Source organism: Nannospalax galili, unplaced genomic scaffold, assembly GCF_000622305.1.
Source record: "Nannospalax galili isolate Female #2095 unplaced genomic scaffold, S.galili_v1.0 scaffold1191, whole genome shotgun sequence".
Classification (NCBI taxonomy): domain Eukaryota; kingdom Metazoa; phylum Chordata; class Mammalia; order Rodentia; family Spalacidae; genus Nannospalax; species Nannospalax galili.
The window spans coordinates 1491631-1508115 of NW_008330570.1; the positions used below are offsets into that span (position 1 = coordinate 1491631).

Sequence of the window (16485 nt, forward strand, 5' to 3'; positions counted from 1 at the left end):
GGATCATTGGTAGCCTGACCTGGCTGCCCCCTGCAGGGAGGCCAGGTGCTTCCCCAGGACCTCTGCTGTCATCACTCTTCTTCCCACAGACTGTGGTCCCTGGGTATGTCTGCTATCCCCTGGAGCCCAGGATTGTGGCCCAGTTGCTAAAACCTGTTGACAGAAGAGAAGGGCTGCACGTAGTGTCAGGCGAACAGGCTCATGGGAGAAGGACCCCACAGACCTTGCCCCACACCCAGCCCTCCTACCCTTTCAGATGGGTTCCCAACCAACCCTCTTGCCTCACTTCTCTGCCTGGTTTCTGCAGTCTCACATGAGCCTCTCCATGTCTTCAACTCCGTCAACCTTTAATGGTATGGCAGAGGTGACTAGCTGTCCCCAAAGTGGCCCGCTCCACTATGTTCAGACACTCCAGGGACTGCTTTTCCCAGCACCTTTGTGCCCTACAGTTAGGGACAAGCCATGTGCCTAGGTCCTAGCCCACAGAAAATCAGAGGAAGAAACACATGCCATCTTCAGTCCTGTCCAAAATACACCAGGACACAACTCTTCCCAGGTCACTTTGGTTTTCTGGTTGGCAGAAAAAGCTGAAGATAATAAAGGCCCACCAGATGGGGTCCTGAAGGGGACAGCCTGCTGACCTGCCGACCCACCCACTATTGGTATTCAAATAGAAACTAAACTTCTATTATATTTAAATCATTCTCCATTTTTTTGAATCTTGTGACAGTGGGGAGCCCTTCCCTGATATGACAGAGTTCACTTAAGACCTGAAATGAACAAACTACGCTATATCAAAATAAAAAGCTTCTGCACAGCAAAGGCCAGAGGAGAGGGGAGAAAGGCCAGAGGAGACAGTGGAGGAGGATGTAGATAAGGAACATATTCACCATCTTACACAAGTATTGGATATTTTGGTATGGGCTAGGGGACCTAGAACCAATCTCCAAAAGATACCAAAAACTGTAATTAAAGTTTGCTAATAATAAGGCCTTAAATATTCTCATCACACACATACACATAACTATGTAAAGTGAAGGATATGTTAATGTGCTTGGTTATGGCAGTTCAATGAATGTTTACATCAAATTGAACATCTTGAATATTAAAAAGCAACAAGGAGCTCCTGTTCACTCACATATGACACTCTGGAAAGGACTGAAAAAAGCTATGTGGAAGCTACCATCTCAGCAGACATGTCCAACCTATGCCCAGCGAACCACATGTGGCTGAGGATAGCCATGAACATAGCCCAACACAAAGCGATGAACTTAAAACATTATGAGTTTTTGCATTTTTCTTTTTACAACTTGATTGCACGGTTCTCAGGTATGACCTTTGTAGATGACAATGTCTTTTTTTTTTTTTTTTTTTTTTTTTTTTTTTTTTTTTTGGTCTTTTTGAGACAGGGTCTCCCTGTAGGCCCAGCTGTCCTGGAACTCACTATGTAGATCAGGCTGGCCTTGAACTCACAGAGATCCACCTGCCTCTGCCTCCCAAGTGCTGGGATTAAAGGCGTGTGCCACCACATCAGGCAATGACAATATCTTGTCACGATGTCAGAAGGTTAGACATGCCTGAAGAAAGAATTTTTTTCTAAGGAGACTGAGTAGGACCTGACAGTTTTCAAGCTGGAGAGAGGAAGGAATCCCTGGCTCTCAGCATGTGGTGGAGGTGAAGGTAGGACAGCCTCACTCACGCAGACCATGAACCTAAAGCTGATTCTTCAGGGGGTCTAAACCTCAAGCTTAAGAGGAAGGAAAGAGTCCAGGAGGTGCCACCTGGGCCTACCCAATTGTCATCCCTGGATGCAAAGTCTGTGCTAGGAAAATTCTTTTTATATATCTAAAAGCTCATTTTGCCCTCCGTCCCCCATATAAGTTTCATTTGAAAAAAAAATTGTATGTACTGTGACTGAACTAAAAATTTTTTCTTATTGGTGGTAATGAGTAGTGTTTTGAGACAAGGTCTTGCTATGTGGCCAGGCTAGGCTCGAATTCTTGACCCCCCTGTTCCTGCCTCCCAAGTGCTGAGATTATAGGGTGTGCACACCACCATTCCTGGCTAAGAACAAAATGTTTGGTCTGGTTTCAATGTAGTGCATAGCAAGTAGTAGAAAAGTGGCAGAAGAGGGGCTGGAAAGATGGCTCAGTGGTTAAAAGCACTTGCTGCTTTTGCAGAAGACCAGAGTTTGGTTCCTAGCACTCATGCCAGGCAGCTCACAACCACCTGTAACTCCAGCTCCAATGAGTCCTCTTTTGGTCTCTGTGAGCATCAGGCACACACATGCATCTACATACATGCAATCACTCACACGTAAAAGAAATAAATCTTTTTTAAAGTGAATATATAAAGTCTTTTTTAAAAAAAAAAAGAAAGAGGGGATAGAGAGCTGGCTCAGCAGTTAAGAGCACTGGCTGCTCTTGCAGAGGACCTGGGTTTGATTCCCAGCACCCACACGGTGGCTAACCACCATCCTAACTCCAGTTCCAGGGTATCATACGCCCTCTTTTGACCTCTGCAGGCATTGCATGACAGGTGCACTTACATACATGTAGGCAATACATTCATACACATAAAATAAAAATAATATCTTTCTTAATTTTTTAAAAAAGAAAAATAGGATTTAGGAAAGAATTGAAGAAATGTTAGAAGTAGACCTCCTCTGACCAATCTGCTTTGCCTTCACCTTGAGGACATGTCTGCACCTAAAAGTAGGGGTACAGAAACCCACAGTTCTGAGTCCCTTCCCTGCTAAGCCCCCATCAAGGCAGTGGAGCTGAGTGTCTGGCAACCTAACCATCTCACTACATGAAATGAATGTTCTTTGTTGCTTCCACTTTTTCACTCCAGACTTTGGCTACTGCCTCTTCTATGAGGGAGGGCTTTGCCAGGCTCCACTTTGGCATCAAAGTTTGCTGCTTAGTGAGTAATGCGAATTATGCCCACTCAGCATAATTCAACTCACCAGAACCTTCTTTTCAGCCTCTTTGTTCTCTGGGCTGAGCTTTGAGGAACGGAACTGTCTTTCAAAAGCAATCTGACCCAGGTCAGAAGTTTTCTCTTACTGAGGGAGATGCTGCTTTATTGCACATATGAGCTTTTTAGGACTGTGAAGTAGAAAAAAGAATCTTGACTCAGCATACTTAGAATACATATCATTCTATGTATTTACTTTGTATTTGATAACTTTTCTAAACTTTATTGATTTTTAATATAATAATTCTTTAAGAATTTCATACATACATGCAATGTATTTTGATCATGTTCACCCCTTACTCTTCCTCTAACTCCTTCAAGATGCACCCCCTCCCAACTTCATGTCCTTTTTTTTTTTTTAATAACCCACTGTCATGGTTGCCTTCAGCTGACAACTTGACATACCTAGGCAGGAAGACCCTCAATTGGGGAATTTCCTTTATCTGACTGGCCTGAGGGCATGTCTGAGGCATTTTCTTGATTGTGGAGTGATGTGGGATAGCCTACTCCACTGTGGGTGCTGCCACCCCTGGGAAGGTAGTTCTGGATTGTACAAGAAAGCAGGTTGCACACAGGGCAGAGAAGCAAGCCAGTAGGCAGCTTTCCTCCATTCTCTGTTCTTCAGTTCCTGCCTCCAGGCTCCTACCCTGAGTTCCTGCCTGACTTCCCTCAAAGACTACTGTCACTTGGAAGTGTAAAGTGCAATAAGCCCTTCCTTCCTCAAGTTGTTTTTGGTCACAGTGTTTTGTTTTGCTTTGTTTTGTTTGAGACAGGGTCTCCCTGTAGACCCAGCTGACTGAGAACTCATCATGTAGACCAGGCTGGTCTCTATCTCAGAGAGATCTGCCTGCTTCTGCTGGTATTAAAACCATGTGCCACCGCACCCCCCACCCCGCCAGCTAGTCAGTGTTTTGTCACAGTAATAGAAAGCTAACTAAAACACCCATTAAGTCTAGGTTATACTGCCATATCCTCATGGGTATAGGGCCATCAACTGTCAATAACTCTTCGGCTTAGAGTAGGGGTTCATGAGCCCCTCCCCTCCACATTTTTTTAATATTTAATTTAGTCTTCTGTATTTTCTATGTAGATCATCATATTATCTGCTAAAAATGAAGTTTTATTTCTTCTCTTCCATCACTTTTACTTTTTATCTCTTTTGTCTTACAGTACTAATCAAGCTCTCTGTACAAAGTTGAAGTAGCAATGAAGAGTTTCCTTGTCTGATTCATAAACTCAAAGGAAAAGCTTTAGTGTTCACTATGATTTCTATTATCTACAGAAATCTATTGACAAATTAAGGAAATTAATTACTATCTTTCAAATGCTATGAGATTTTTGGGACCATGACTAGATTTTGAATTACATTGCTATACATTTATTGAAATGATTATGATTTTATTCCTTTGTTCTATTAATGTAAAAAATTATACTGATCTTCAGAACAATTTATTACTTAAAAATATATTGAATCTGTCACCTAGGCTGAGTGGCCACCAACATTTTACCATACTTGACTTTTCCCCTACACTCTCTTTATCTGCTCTTGCTTTTCTGGAACAGTTCCTAGACTCGTGTTAGTTCACTTATTTGGTTACTCTGTACCTGCATGTGCCACCAGTTTTACTCCTCACGGACCCAGTTGAGGCTCTCTTCCTCTCCTTTGGGATCATGCCTTGTGACATGAACTGGGGCGGTTTGGCGGCCTTCTCTGTTTCTTTAAGTTCTTCTTTCGTGTCATATTGTTTTCCTACAGAAAAATGCAAAAGCAAAATCAAATTCTTTAAAAACCCCAGTGCTCTTAGGGTGGGAAATCATTTGACACTTAGCAGTCTCTAAAAATGCAGCCCCTGATCACAAAGCACCTATTCCACATTGATAACTGGTTCTTTTCTTTTCACCGGCCTCTTGCCATCTTCGAAATAGACACAAAATGGAGGAACTGTAGCTTACAGGAAAAATAAGACTCTTTGAGACCCACCCAGTGCAGTTTTTAGTAAGCTGTTTAAATATGTCCTAAGTACTCAAGTGTGGCCTCACTTATACTAAAGCTGCCCAGGCTCAAGACTAATCGACATCACCTGCCTCCAATGGGGATGTTTCCTGAGTGTAAATGCTGAAAATAGGGGCCATCCCCAGAAGAGACAGCTTCTGTTTGGAGTTTTACTGCATCATTACATCAGTCAATAATATTGGCTCAGCCACTCTGTGCCACACCTAGACCAGGTCCTATCCCCGTGAGTTTCTCAAACTAGAATGTACAGGGCACACACAATGACAACTTGGTCATGAGAAGAGCCAGCTCATAACTTTAGGAACACAGACTCTGTTCTTAACCAATCCTGGGAAAAGGCCTCCTGAAGACACTGCCCACTGCTCTTTAAAGATGGTGAGAACAGCAGAGTCAGGGAACATTAAGGCAAGGGTGGGAGGTACAGAGACCACTAAAAAAGAATTCCCCTCTCCCCAGATAAAACCTTTAGGAAGAGGGACTATTTTTCCCTTCTTTACTTCTTTTACAACCCTTGAACATCATACTCTGGTTTCAAAGACACCTGGATTCCATCTTGAGTTCTGCCTCTTAGGGCATTTAAGAATTAATATTTCATGTACATTTTCCAATTTTTTTGTTCATAAATATACTTAAATGCTTCTAATATTCTACCTAAACTGTTCTATATCTCTAGTAAATATCTGGGGTAGAGGGGCCCAAGAAACAAAAAGCAAAGAGCCTATAGTATACACCCAAAGCCAACAGATTTAAATTTGGTATTGCAATTAGGATGGACCTAAATTCCTAAAGAAATTCCTGACTTCAAAGTTAAAAACTTTGTTGAACTCCAAAATGAGACACCAAAATGTTGCTGTTTTGTAAAGCCAGAAGGAAGAAGAGAGCTGTTAGTCCCTACACTTGATGGTTGGCTGGGACCACATGGTCCCCTTCCTCCTTGTCTACTTCCTACCACAGAGATTAGAAAGCCACCCATTCTCTTTTCTCGCCTGTTCATATAACCCAATTCTAGTAAGGAAAACTAAAAGCAAGTCAGCTTAAGGAGTCCTAGAGAGTCTGCTTCCTAATCAAAGAAGCAGGATGCATAAGAGTCCCGGGACACTATTCCCCTGTTCTTTCTGCCTTGAAGCAGACCTGGTGCCTGGAGCTGTGAGCAGCATCGGGAGGACAGGAGAAGGAATGATGGGATGACCTGAACACATTAGCAGCAGCAGAAAAGGAACAAAAGAAAAAAACATTACACTTTATTAACAGAAATCAAATAAAACTCAGTACCGGTTTATTTGAGTCCTTTAAATAATAGACTTCTGTTGGTTTTTTCAGCTCCTCTATATGAAATCACTTTTTCTATAATTCTCTGCTGAAGAAGCCCTGCAACATTTTCAGCCCACTTTTTATGTAACAACTCTTTTCTTCTTTCCTTAAAAATAGACAGATGCTGAAAATATGTATCCAATTTCTATCAACTATAAACAAAAGAAATTAAGAAAATTTTCATGTTACCATTTTATTAGTGGGGGAGAAAACACTTGTTCCTAAGTTTCCGCCACCTTCATGCTACAGAGCCTTACCACAAAATAACTGCCACACAGAATAAACTTCAGAGAACTTGAGAAGAGAGAGCAAGAAGTAGTTACAGAAAGTTCCAGCTCATACTGTGCCTTCGTATTACAAACAGCTATCCAACTCAAGAATTCGTTCTTTCCTAGTTCACCAAATTCATACTTCTTTTTTAGGATTTCAAAACTGTACCTGGGACCAGTAGTAGTGGTGCACACCTTTAATCCCAGCACTTGGGAGGCAGAGGCAGGTGGATCTCTGTGAAATAGGCCAACCTGGTCTACACAGTGAGTTCCAGACAATCCAGGGCTACACAGAGACCCTGTCTCAAAAATGTTTCTGGTCATATTCCATACCTAGACTTCATCATCAGGAAGGTCTGTGACTGAATTAGAAGATCAAAAGGACACTAGACTTGCTTTGAGACAGCTCTCCGATCTATAAAAGGAGGCTAATCCCACTGCTGCTTTTGATGCTCAAATGAGACTATATGGGCAGGCAGTAATCTAGTTACTACCCAGCCCAGTGCTCTCTCTTGCAGTGTACTCAATAAACTACTGGGGGAAGGGGCACAGATATATATGCATTTACTTTGTAAATTACAAATCACAATAAAAATGTCAAAGTATTAGAATACTAAATTTCAATCTACTGGAAATTAACTCCCCTAAAACTTGTTAATCCCATAGTGATTATCAGTTGCTAATTAATACTAATCAATGCTGGTAATTTTATAAGTCCAATGCAGTATGGGAAATAGGATAAAGAGGCAAATTTTGGTAGAAAATAATTTCTATTTAGTACAAGTCAAAACAAGATATTTTAAGAGATCCTGCAAAGAGGTGGCACAATCTCAGGTCTGCTCAAAGGAGTAAGTCAGAGGAGTTTCGTTCTCCCTGCAAATGAATGTCTGTGATACGGTGTTATGGTTTGGACCTTGAATGTCCCCGCAAGCTCATTTGCTGGTTTCTGTTCCCTGTTGATGGGCTAACAGGAGGTAGTGGAAACTTCAGGAGGCAAAGCTAGTGGAAGGAAGATAGGTTGTTGGGAACATGCCTTTAAAGAGGCCCTTCATTCCTTCTCTTTTTGCTTCCCAGATGCCAAGGGCAGCTCTGTGTCACCACGCATGCCCTTCCATTATGTTCACCTTTACAACAGGCCTGAAGTGATGGGATAAGTGACTATGGGCAGAAACCCCTGAAATTCTGAGCCAAAACACACCTTTTAAACTTTTTATCCCAGGTGTTTATCACACAGCACAGGTCTAACACACACGGAAACATCAACTCCTAGTCATGCTGTTCTGTATCGCCCCTGCTCCTCCAGGGCAAACAGCACACACAGTGTGCAGCCAGCTCTTACCTTCACAATATAGTTTTCTCTAAATAATATTGCATGTACAGCTTCATCAATGTCTTCTCTAGCTAATACCTAAAATTACAGAATTGAATGTTAGGTCATAAATCCTGAAGAAATGAGCAGAATGACAAATCCCAGGGTGATATACCAAAATTGTTAGTGCAAATGTAATGTTTGTATCTCAGAGCACAGTTTGGAGCTTCAGAAAAATATTTTATTATTTTATGTGTATGAGTGTATTGCCTGCATATGTGTAAGTGCACCCATATCATGCAATGTCCATGGAGGTCAGAAGAAGGTGTCGGATTCCCTGGAACTGGAGTTATGGACGGTTGTTAGCCACCATGTGGGTGCTGGGACCCAAACTTGGGTCCTCTGAAAAAGCAGCCAGTGCTCTTAACCACTTGTAACTTTTTATTATGGAACTTTTCAAAAACTGTTGTCTATGAACCCATCACCTAGTTTCAATGAGTAACAATTCAAAATCAACTTTATTTCATCTAACTCCCAGCTCATTTTTTCCTATCCACCTAGGTTATTTTGAAACAAATTCTTGATATCATATCATTAAACCATATTTTGTTAAAGTTCCAAGATTCTGGGACTATAGAGATGGCTCAGCAGTTAAGAGTGCATATTAAGGCCAAGTATGGTGGTGCATATCTTTAATCCCCAGCATTTGGGAGGCAGAAGCGGGTGGATCTCTGTAAATTCAAGCCCAACCTGGTCTACATAAAGACTTCTACGTCAGCCAGGATGATATAATGAGACCCTTTCTCAGAGAGAGATCAGGCCCACAAGATGGTTCACCCAGTAAAGGTGCTTGCTTCCATGCCTGACCATCTGGATTCAATCCCCCATATACACAAAGTGGAAGAAGACACTCCCGGAAGCTGTCCTCTGGCCTCTACAAGTAAACTGTGACAAGTATGTACACATACAAGCACACACATGTAAATAAATGTAATTAATGTGTAATAAATGTGTAATATGTAATAAATGGTGTTTGTCACTGACAGGTTCTTCACAATTTTTTCAGAAAAATATAAAAACATTAATGATGTGCAGCAGTTCTTCTGAAATCCACTGCTTTCTGTTCACAAACGTAAAAATATTAGACAGATCACTACTCTTAATGCCTCATGGCAAAGGGGCAAAATAAATTCCCAAGAGCTTTTCTTTATGAGGCAAATCACAGGCGCCTACAAAACTGAAACTTTATAAAGAAGTCACTAGCAGACCCTGAACAGCAAGCTCTGAGCTGCTGTTTACCTACTGGCCAGCTGGTTGGCCATTCTGTTCCTCAGGCTGATGACAGGGAATACCCTACGTTCTTGGTCAAAACTGAACCCCAGCCCATCCCTACTCAACAAATTCTTTTCCGTGCCTAGTCTAAGCCAAGTACTATTTCAATTCTGGAAATCCAAGACCAAATGGTCCTAAACTCAAGGGGTTTGTGCCCCACCAGAGCCAATATGTTAAAAAAAGAAAACCATGCTGTTACCTCCATTAAAGACACGACTCTGGCTCCGGCCATTCTTTTCGTTTCTCTGGCCTGAAATGTTCATCAGAGTTTGAGGGCTTCCTGGCAGCCATTAAATAGAACCCTCGAGGGAGAACAAACTGAGGACACTTAACCTATCACTGTGTAGCGCCTCCCTGGCCTCTTCCTAGTGTCCCTGAGACCTGGCGCCCTAGGCCACACTTCCCACCAGGGACGATGATCCCCTTCCCGCGTGGTCTTGGGTCGAAAGCAGGCCTTCAACGCTGGCAGCATGGCCCTGGCCGAGGGCGAGACACTGGGCTGGCCGCCGCCCTCAGCGGGGAGGGATGGCTGCCTCAAGCCCCCTGGCGTCCCGGAAGTCGGCCACTCCGAGGCTGGTCAAGGTCCGGAACCCAAAGCGGTGGCCTTCTTCCGCTGCCTCAGGACCGCAGGCCCCCGGCCCGAGCCTTGGCTGGGCTGCTCAGGAACTGGTCAAGGCCCTCGGGGAGGGATGGTGGCCTCAGGCCCGCAGGCCTCTCGGGCTGCGGTTGGTCGATTGGTCGCTGCCAGTGCAGCAGGCCTGGGCCAGGCGGCTTCTCAGTGAGGAGCCCAGGGCCGAGTGGCTCCAGGCTCCACGTGCAGGACACCAGGCCGCGTGTTCCAGGAGGCCAGAGACCTAACTCCCTTCAGAACGTCATGTCCACAGCAAATTAAACGCTGGTTTAAATCTAGAGTCTCCCCTCTGCCTTCCGGCTATCCTTCCTCAGTTGGCCTCTAGGGATGTCTGCGGGCCACGGTTGAAGCTTATAATATTGGTAGTCTTTTATATGAAAAAAACATAAAATTATACATATAAATTTAGTATTTAACGGGTCACAATTGCAAATCTAAAAATCTGACAATGACAAATATTACATATTGAGAAAATACACAAAATAACAATATCATACACCCTATAGCAGTAGTTGTCAGGCACCTTTCATGTTTCAACTTATCTAAGTCTTGCTGTGTACCCAGGCTGGCCTGGAACTTGGGATCCTTCTGGGTCAACCTCCCAGAGTTCTGGGATTACAGGCATGCACCACAACAGGGCTGAGGTACTTTCCAAGGAAATGTGAACTATTTGGAATTGCTATTCATGCCCAAGAACAGGGAAAGAAAAGGCTTCTACTCTACCATCTGGAGTGGGAATCAACAGTGGTGATATTGTTATCCGAGATTTGCTTCAAACCATTCAGTTGTAACAAGTAGGTGTGGTGATAAATGAAACAAGGCTGACAAAGTTTTCAGTATTGAAGCTGAGTTCGTTATATAGTTGTTTGTGTATACTTCTCTGAAATTTCCCACACCATAATGTTTTAAATTTTTAATCTAGTTTTTACCTGGAACCACATGTAGATTGAAGGCAAGATGCCAAAATACCAGGATCAAGGCACAAAATTTTGAATAAAGCACAATCACCATTTTGAATAAATTCTGTTCTGTCTTGGCCTTCAACTTCATAAATTGTTCTTGTAGGCTGATTGATGAATTCAACTCTAGTTGGGTTACCAATGGTACTGGCTTATGCTTTTTTTGGTTTGTTCATTTGTTTGGTGTGTGTGAAAGCTAGGGCACTGACTAAGACAGAGGCAACTTCTAGTTATGTGTGTACATGTGGGGAACAAACAGACTGAAGAATTCAGACTCCCTTAATGCAAACTCAATATGAGCTGGTGGGTAACAGAAAAAAAATCAGCTAGGAAGTAATCATACTCAAAATGAAATTTTTAATTTTCTAAAGAATTGGGGGGGAGGGGATGGCAGGGTCTGGAGAGATGGCTCAGTGGTTAAGAGCGCTGGTTGCTCTTGCAGAAAACCCAGGTTCCATTCCCAACACCCACATGGCGGCTGAAGCCGTCTGTAACTCCAGTTCCAGGGGGTCTGATGCCCTCTTCTGACTTCTGTGGGCTTTGCATGACATAGGTACACCTACATACATGCAGGCAATACACTCATATACATAAAGTAAAAATAATAAATAAAATATTAAAAAAGAATATTGGAAGCTAAAAGTGGTAGTAAATGCCTATAATCCCAGCACTTAGGAGGCTGAGGCAAGAGGATGAAGAGTTTGAGGCCAATATGTACCAACTAACCAACACAAACAAAAAACCCTACCAAAAGGAAAAAGGAGGAATCTTGTAAAAACCTGGGGAGGATATATGGATGTGAATTCAAGGAGAATATAATAGGCATAAACAAATGAATTGACACAGCATTCAGTAAGATTGCTATTTTTATTTGATCCTTCAGTAATCTTTAACTTCTGAGGAAATGATATTGTCATTTCTTAATCATCCAGACACTGACCTCAAAAGTTAAATGAAGTTTATTGCATATAAGAACATAACAACTCTTGAATGTCTTCCTTAGTCCTCAGGATTCCAGCCAATGGGTAACGTTCCTCTGAAGCAGCCTTCTTTGGTGCCCCTTTCAGGGATCAAGAATCAGGATGTGTGGTTGTCATAACCTTTTGGAAGTGACAAAAGAGTTGAGTGTGATGGATGAGGGGTTTGCAGGATCAGAAAGAGTCCCTTGGCTAAGGGAAAATGATCCCCTGAAGCCTGATCTGGCCAGAGAGCTAAATGACTCCTCTCACAGAATCTAGCCCTCAGCCCTCTTCTCCTTCAACACTCACTCTCAGATTATCTCATGGCTTCAAGCAGCATCATATTAAGATGACTCAAATAGGCATGTGTACCCTAATACCTCCTCAGACCCTCAGACTGCAGCTACCTGCTTACCTCCAGCTCTTCTGGGAGCTATATGTTTCTGAATGTAACTGAATATTACTAAAATACATACGATTTTAGTCTTGGTATCATTTAGGGACTAGATGCTGTGTTCCAAAGGTATAAAAATCAGTATTTCAGGACTTAAAAAGAGGTCAAGAACTGGTGTGTGTGTGTGTGTGTGTGTATTTCTATTTTTATTTATTTATTTATTTTTGTCTTTTTGAGACAGCATCTCCCTGTAGCCCCAGCTGACCTGGAACTTACTATGTAGACCAGGCTAGCCTTGAACTCACAGAGATCTGCCTGCCTCTGCCTTCCAACTGCTGGGATTAAAGTGCTAGGATTAAAGGCATGTGCCACCATGCCTGGCTTATGTGTTATTTCTTTAAAAATTGTATTTATTCTCTAATCCCAGCACTTGGAAGGTAGAAACAGGTGGATCTCTGTGAGATCGAGGCCAGCCTGGTGTGTATATAGCAAGTTCCAGGCCAGCTGGGGCTATAGGGAGACCCTGTATCAAAAAGGCAAAACAAAAAGAAAAACAAAAGGATGGGCTAGAAATGTAGTTCAGTTGGTAGAGTGCTTGTCTAGTATATATAAAGCTATGAGTTCAATCCCTAGTGCTGCATAAATTGAGCATGATGGCACGTACTTGTAATTCAAGCACTCAGGAGGTAGGAACAAAAGGATCAGAGGTTCAAGTGTATCCTTGATTACATAATGAGTTTGAGGTCAGCCTAGTCTACACGAGACTCTGTCTCAAAAAACAAAACAGGGCTGGAGAGCTGGCTCAGTGGTTAAGAGCACTAGCTGCTCTTTCAGAGAACTTGGGTTCAAATCTCAGGACCCACATGGAGGCTAACAACTGTCCATAACTCCAGTTCCAGGGGATCCGATGCCCTCTTCTGACTGCCACAGGCATTGTATGACATGGGTGCACTTCATACATACAGGCAATACACTTTTGTAAAATAAAAATCATAAATAAAATATATTTTTTTAATTTTTAAAAAACAAATACACACACACACACACACACACACACACACACACACACACATTTCAAGTGAAAGGTCCTTAATGCAAAGATCCTTAATATGACCTATGGCAACAGACCAGATTAGAAAAATGAATCCAAGTTGTATTGCCTGGAGAAACACAGGATCTCTAGAAGTAAGCAGTGAGAGTTCCAGCAGAGGAAACAGCCACACGCAATGAGCTAGAAAAAGTCATCATGAGACACCTATAAGAATTTTCTCTAGTAGTGTCCATGGGAGGAAAAAAACTCAGCTTCTAACACGTGCCAAGCTTGGGTAAGAACTTTCCTGCCCTTTGAAATAATTGAGAATTACAGTATTAAGACATTAAGATGATGAAAGAGGAAGGTGAAAGAAAGAAGACATCACCCCACCAACTGTAGCAGCCCCAGCTGGAGAGAGGAGATCTGCAATGAAGCTGACATCCTGGTCATTTGTTGTATCATCTTGGCATGTTAAGTACTCAACTGAGACTGTGATCATAAGGCTTTATCATCTGAATACCCAGGGAAAGGGAAAACTACCTCAAAAAGAACATATTTATTATTTGCTTGTTTCTTTTTTGAGATGCTGGGGATTGAACCTGGACCTTGCACAAGCTAGGCAAGTGCTCTACACTGAAGTACATCCCTAGCCCCAGAATATGTTTTAATGAACAGCTAGAGGAAAAAAAATTACTTAATAATCATTCCCTACAAATGTTGTTTATGTGTTATAATAGCAAGAGATATCTTAAATTTAGCCCCAGACATTATTCTTTATTTCTGCATTCTTCATGAGGCTCTCCTAGTTCTACTCCAATTTCTCTAGTCATAAACAGGACCATAATGGTGGATTGTGGTGGGTGCAGGCCCCTCAGGACAAGTGTGTGTCCTCGTTTTCTTGTTCACACTCATTTCTCATATCAAATACCAATGCACTCTGTTAGTTTGTTTACTCCTCAGCTCCTCATGACCACCACAACCAACACCAGGCATATGCTCTTAACCCAGTGCCCTCGCCTGCTTCTGTTGTGGCTCTTGTGTAATTGGTTGCACAGTGCCATATTCTTCTTTTTCAAATGATATTTTGCCAAATATGGTAGTGCTTATCTGTAATCCCAGCACTTGGGAGGTGGAGGCAGGAGAATTAAGAGTTCAAGGCCACCCTCTGCTACATAATGAGTTTCAGACCGGCCTAAACTACATGAAACCCTGTCTGTAAGAAACCAAACAATAGCCCAGCATGGTGGCACACACCTGTAATCCCAGCACTGTGAGCTCAAGGCTAGCCTGATTTATATAGCAAGTTCTAGGCCAGGTAGGGTTACATAGTGAGACCCTATCCTAAAATAAACAAACAGAAATCAAAGCACACCACCAAACAAACAAACATCAAAAATAACCTATCACAGGGGCTAGAGAAGTAGCTCAGTGGTTAAGAGCACTGGCTGTTCTTGCAGAGGTCCCAGGTTCAATTCCTAGCACCAATATGGTGGCTATCAACCATCTGTAACTTCATTCCAGGGGAATCTGACGCCCGCTTCTGACCTCCACAGGCACTGCATGACATGGGTACATTTACATACATGCAAGAAATACACTCACACACATAAAATGAAAAAAAAAAAATTAAAAAAAACCTACCACAAAATGTTATTTTGATGTCTCCCCTACTCAAAACATTTGAATGGCTTCCCCTTGCACTACACTTTCTTCTAACTCCTTCTCATGCCTCTGACCCCATATGAATGGTCACCCACCTTCTCTCCAGTCCCATCTCCTGCCTTTCTTTCCACAACTCACCATGCTGCAATATCACTGACATTTTCTTGCTGTTTTCTAAACATGCCAACCTCACTTCCACTTCAAGCTGCTGCCTGTGCCCATCTGTCTTCCTGGACACTCTTCCCCCAGATCTCTCCATGGCCCGCCCTCAGTTCCTGAGGCCACTGCACAATGTGCTCTCTTGCAAGAAGCCTTCTCTGACTTCTCCATTTAAAATTCTATCCCTCATCCACACACACCCCCGCTGCCTCTTACCTGTTTTATTCTCCTCACTGCATTTTTATTAACTCATACATTTATTTGATTATTGTCTGTCTTCACTATCAAAACATCAACTCCACAAGGTCAGAGATTTATCTGTTTTGTTCACCATTATGGCTCCAGTCTCTTAAATACTGCCTGGCTCAGAGCAGTGTTTATTAAAATTTGGGGGAACAAAGCAAGAAATCACAGGAGAGGATACTAAAACATTGTAGGGAAGAGAGTGAAAACACTATGATAGTGGGTAGAGATGGCTCAGCAGTTGAAAGCACTTGCTACTCTTCCAGAGACTCTAGATTCAGTTCCCAGCATCCACATGCATGTAACTCCAACTCCAGGGGATCTGGTGCCTTCTTCTGGCTTCCATGGGCACCTGCACGTACGAGGTATGCACACACACACACACACACACACACACAAAATAATAAAATAATAAATAAATCTTTTAAAAAACAGTGCTAGTTATAGAGGTGACTCCAGTGTCAAGAGCACTTGCTATTCTTCCAGAGGACCCAGGTTCCATTCCCAGCACCCACATGGTGTCTCTGTCACTGTCTTCTGGCCTTTCAAGGCACTGTACATATACTAGATATATATATAGGCAAGCAAAACAATTGCACAAATAAAAATAATTCATTTTTAAAAAATAAAAACCAGTGCTAAAAATTTTAATATATTTTCATTAGTAAGTAAAAAGTTTTAGGAGTCAAGCCACTCCTAAAAGAGACCATCTCCACTGTGTTGGGGCACAGCAGTGCAGAAGGGAACTGAAGTGCAAAAGGACCCCTTACACCTGCAAGTGTCAGACTGGGCACTGGGCTAGGTCTGTCAAATGGTCACCACGCTTACTGTGGTTACCTTGGGAAGAGAGGTCTCTACTCTGTAAACACCTATATTTCTAGATATTTTACATTTGGGGGCTATTACTTTCCTTCTTAATCTTTACTACTTTAGTACACTAGTCCTTTTGAAAACCATCTTGATTGAAAAGAAACAAATTCTGGAACTTGATAGGAAAATGGTAGAGGGAGGTGGTAGGAAGACAGGGTGACAACTCAGGGGCCAGGGAAGTCCTACACAATTTCGGCTCCCACCACTGGGCTCCTCCACTGTGTAGCTCCACCAAATTGCAGGGGTAACTTTCTCCATTACCTCTGAATAAGGACACCTGCCTCTTGGTTTCTTTATCTCTGAGGGGTAGTCAACTGCCTCCTATCATCTTAGAAGCCTGCCATATCAAGAAGCTCCCAGC

General features: G+C 42.5%; 2 protein-coding genes across 9 annotated transcripts in view; both read right to left on the minus strand.

Annotated features, from left to right (window-relative positions):
• Positions 1-3: 3 nt before the first annotated feature.
• Positions 4-9505, minus strand: Fam228a (family with sequence similarity 228 member A). Its single transcript, XM_008848941.1, is given in 8 exon segments — positions 4-153; positions 2969-3110; positions 4171-4202; positions 4578-4729; positions 6296-6449; positions 7913-7981; positions 9414-9430; positions 9433-9505. Coding segments are annotated over 8 exon segments (789 nt in total).
• Positions 9506-11745: 2240 nt separating this feature from the next.
• The window catches only part of Fam228b (family with sequence similarity 228 member B), a 38759-nt gene continuing 34019 nt past the window's right edge, over positions 11746-16485 (minus strand). For all 8 annotated transcript variants that reach the window (XM_029553879.1, XM_029553877.1, XM_029553862.1 and 5 more), the window contains one exon: positions 11746-11904. In XM_029553879.1, the coding sequence (XP_029409739.1) occupies positions 11875-11904 (30 nt within the window). In that variant the 3' untranslated portion in view covers positions 11746-11874. The remainder of the gene's footprint in view (positions 11905-16485) is intronic.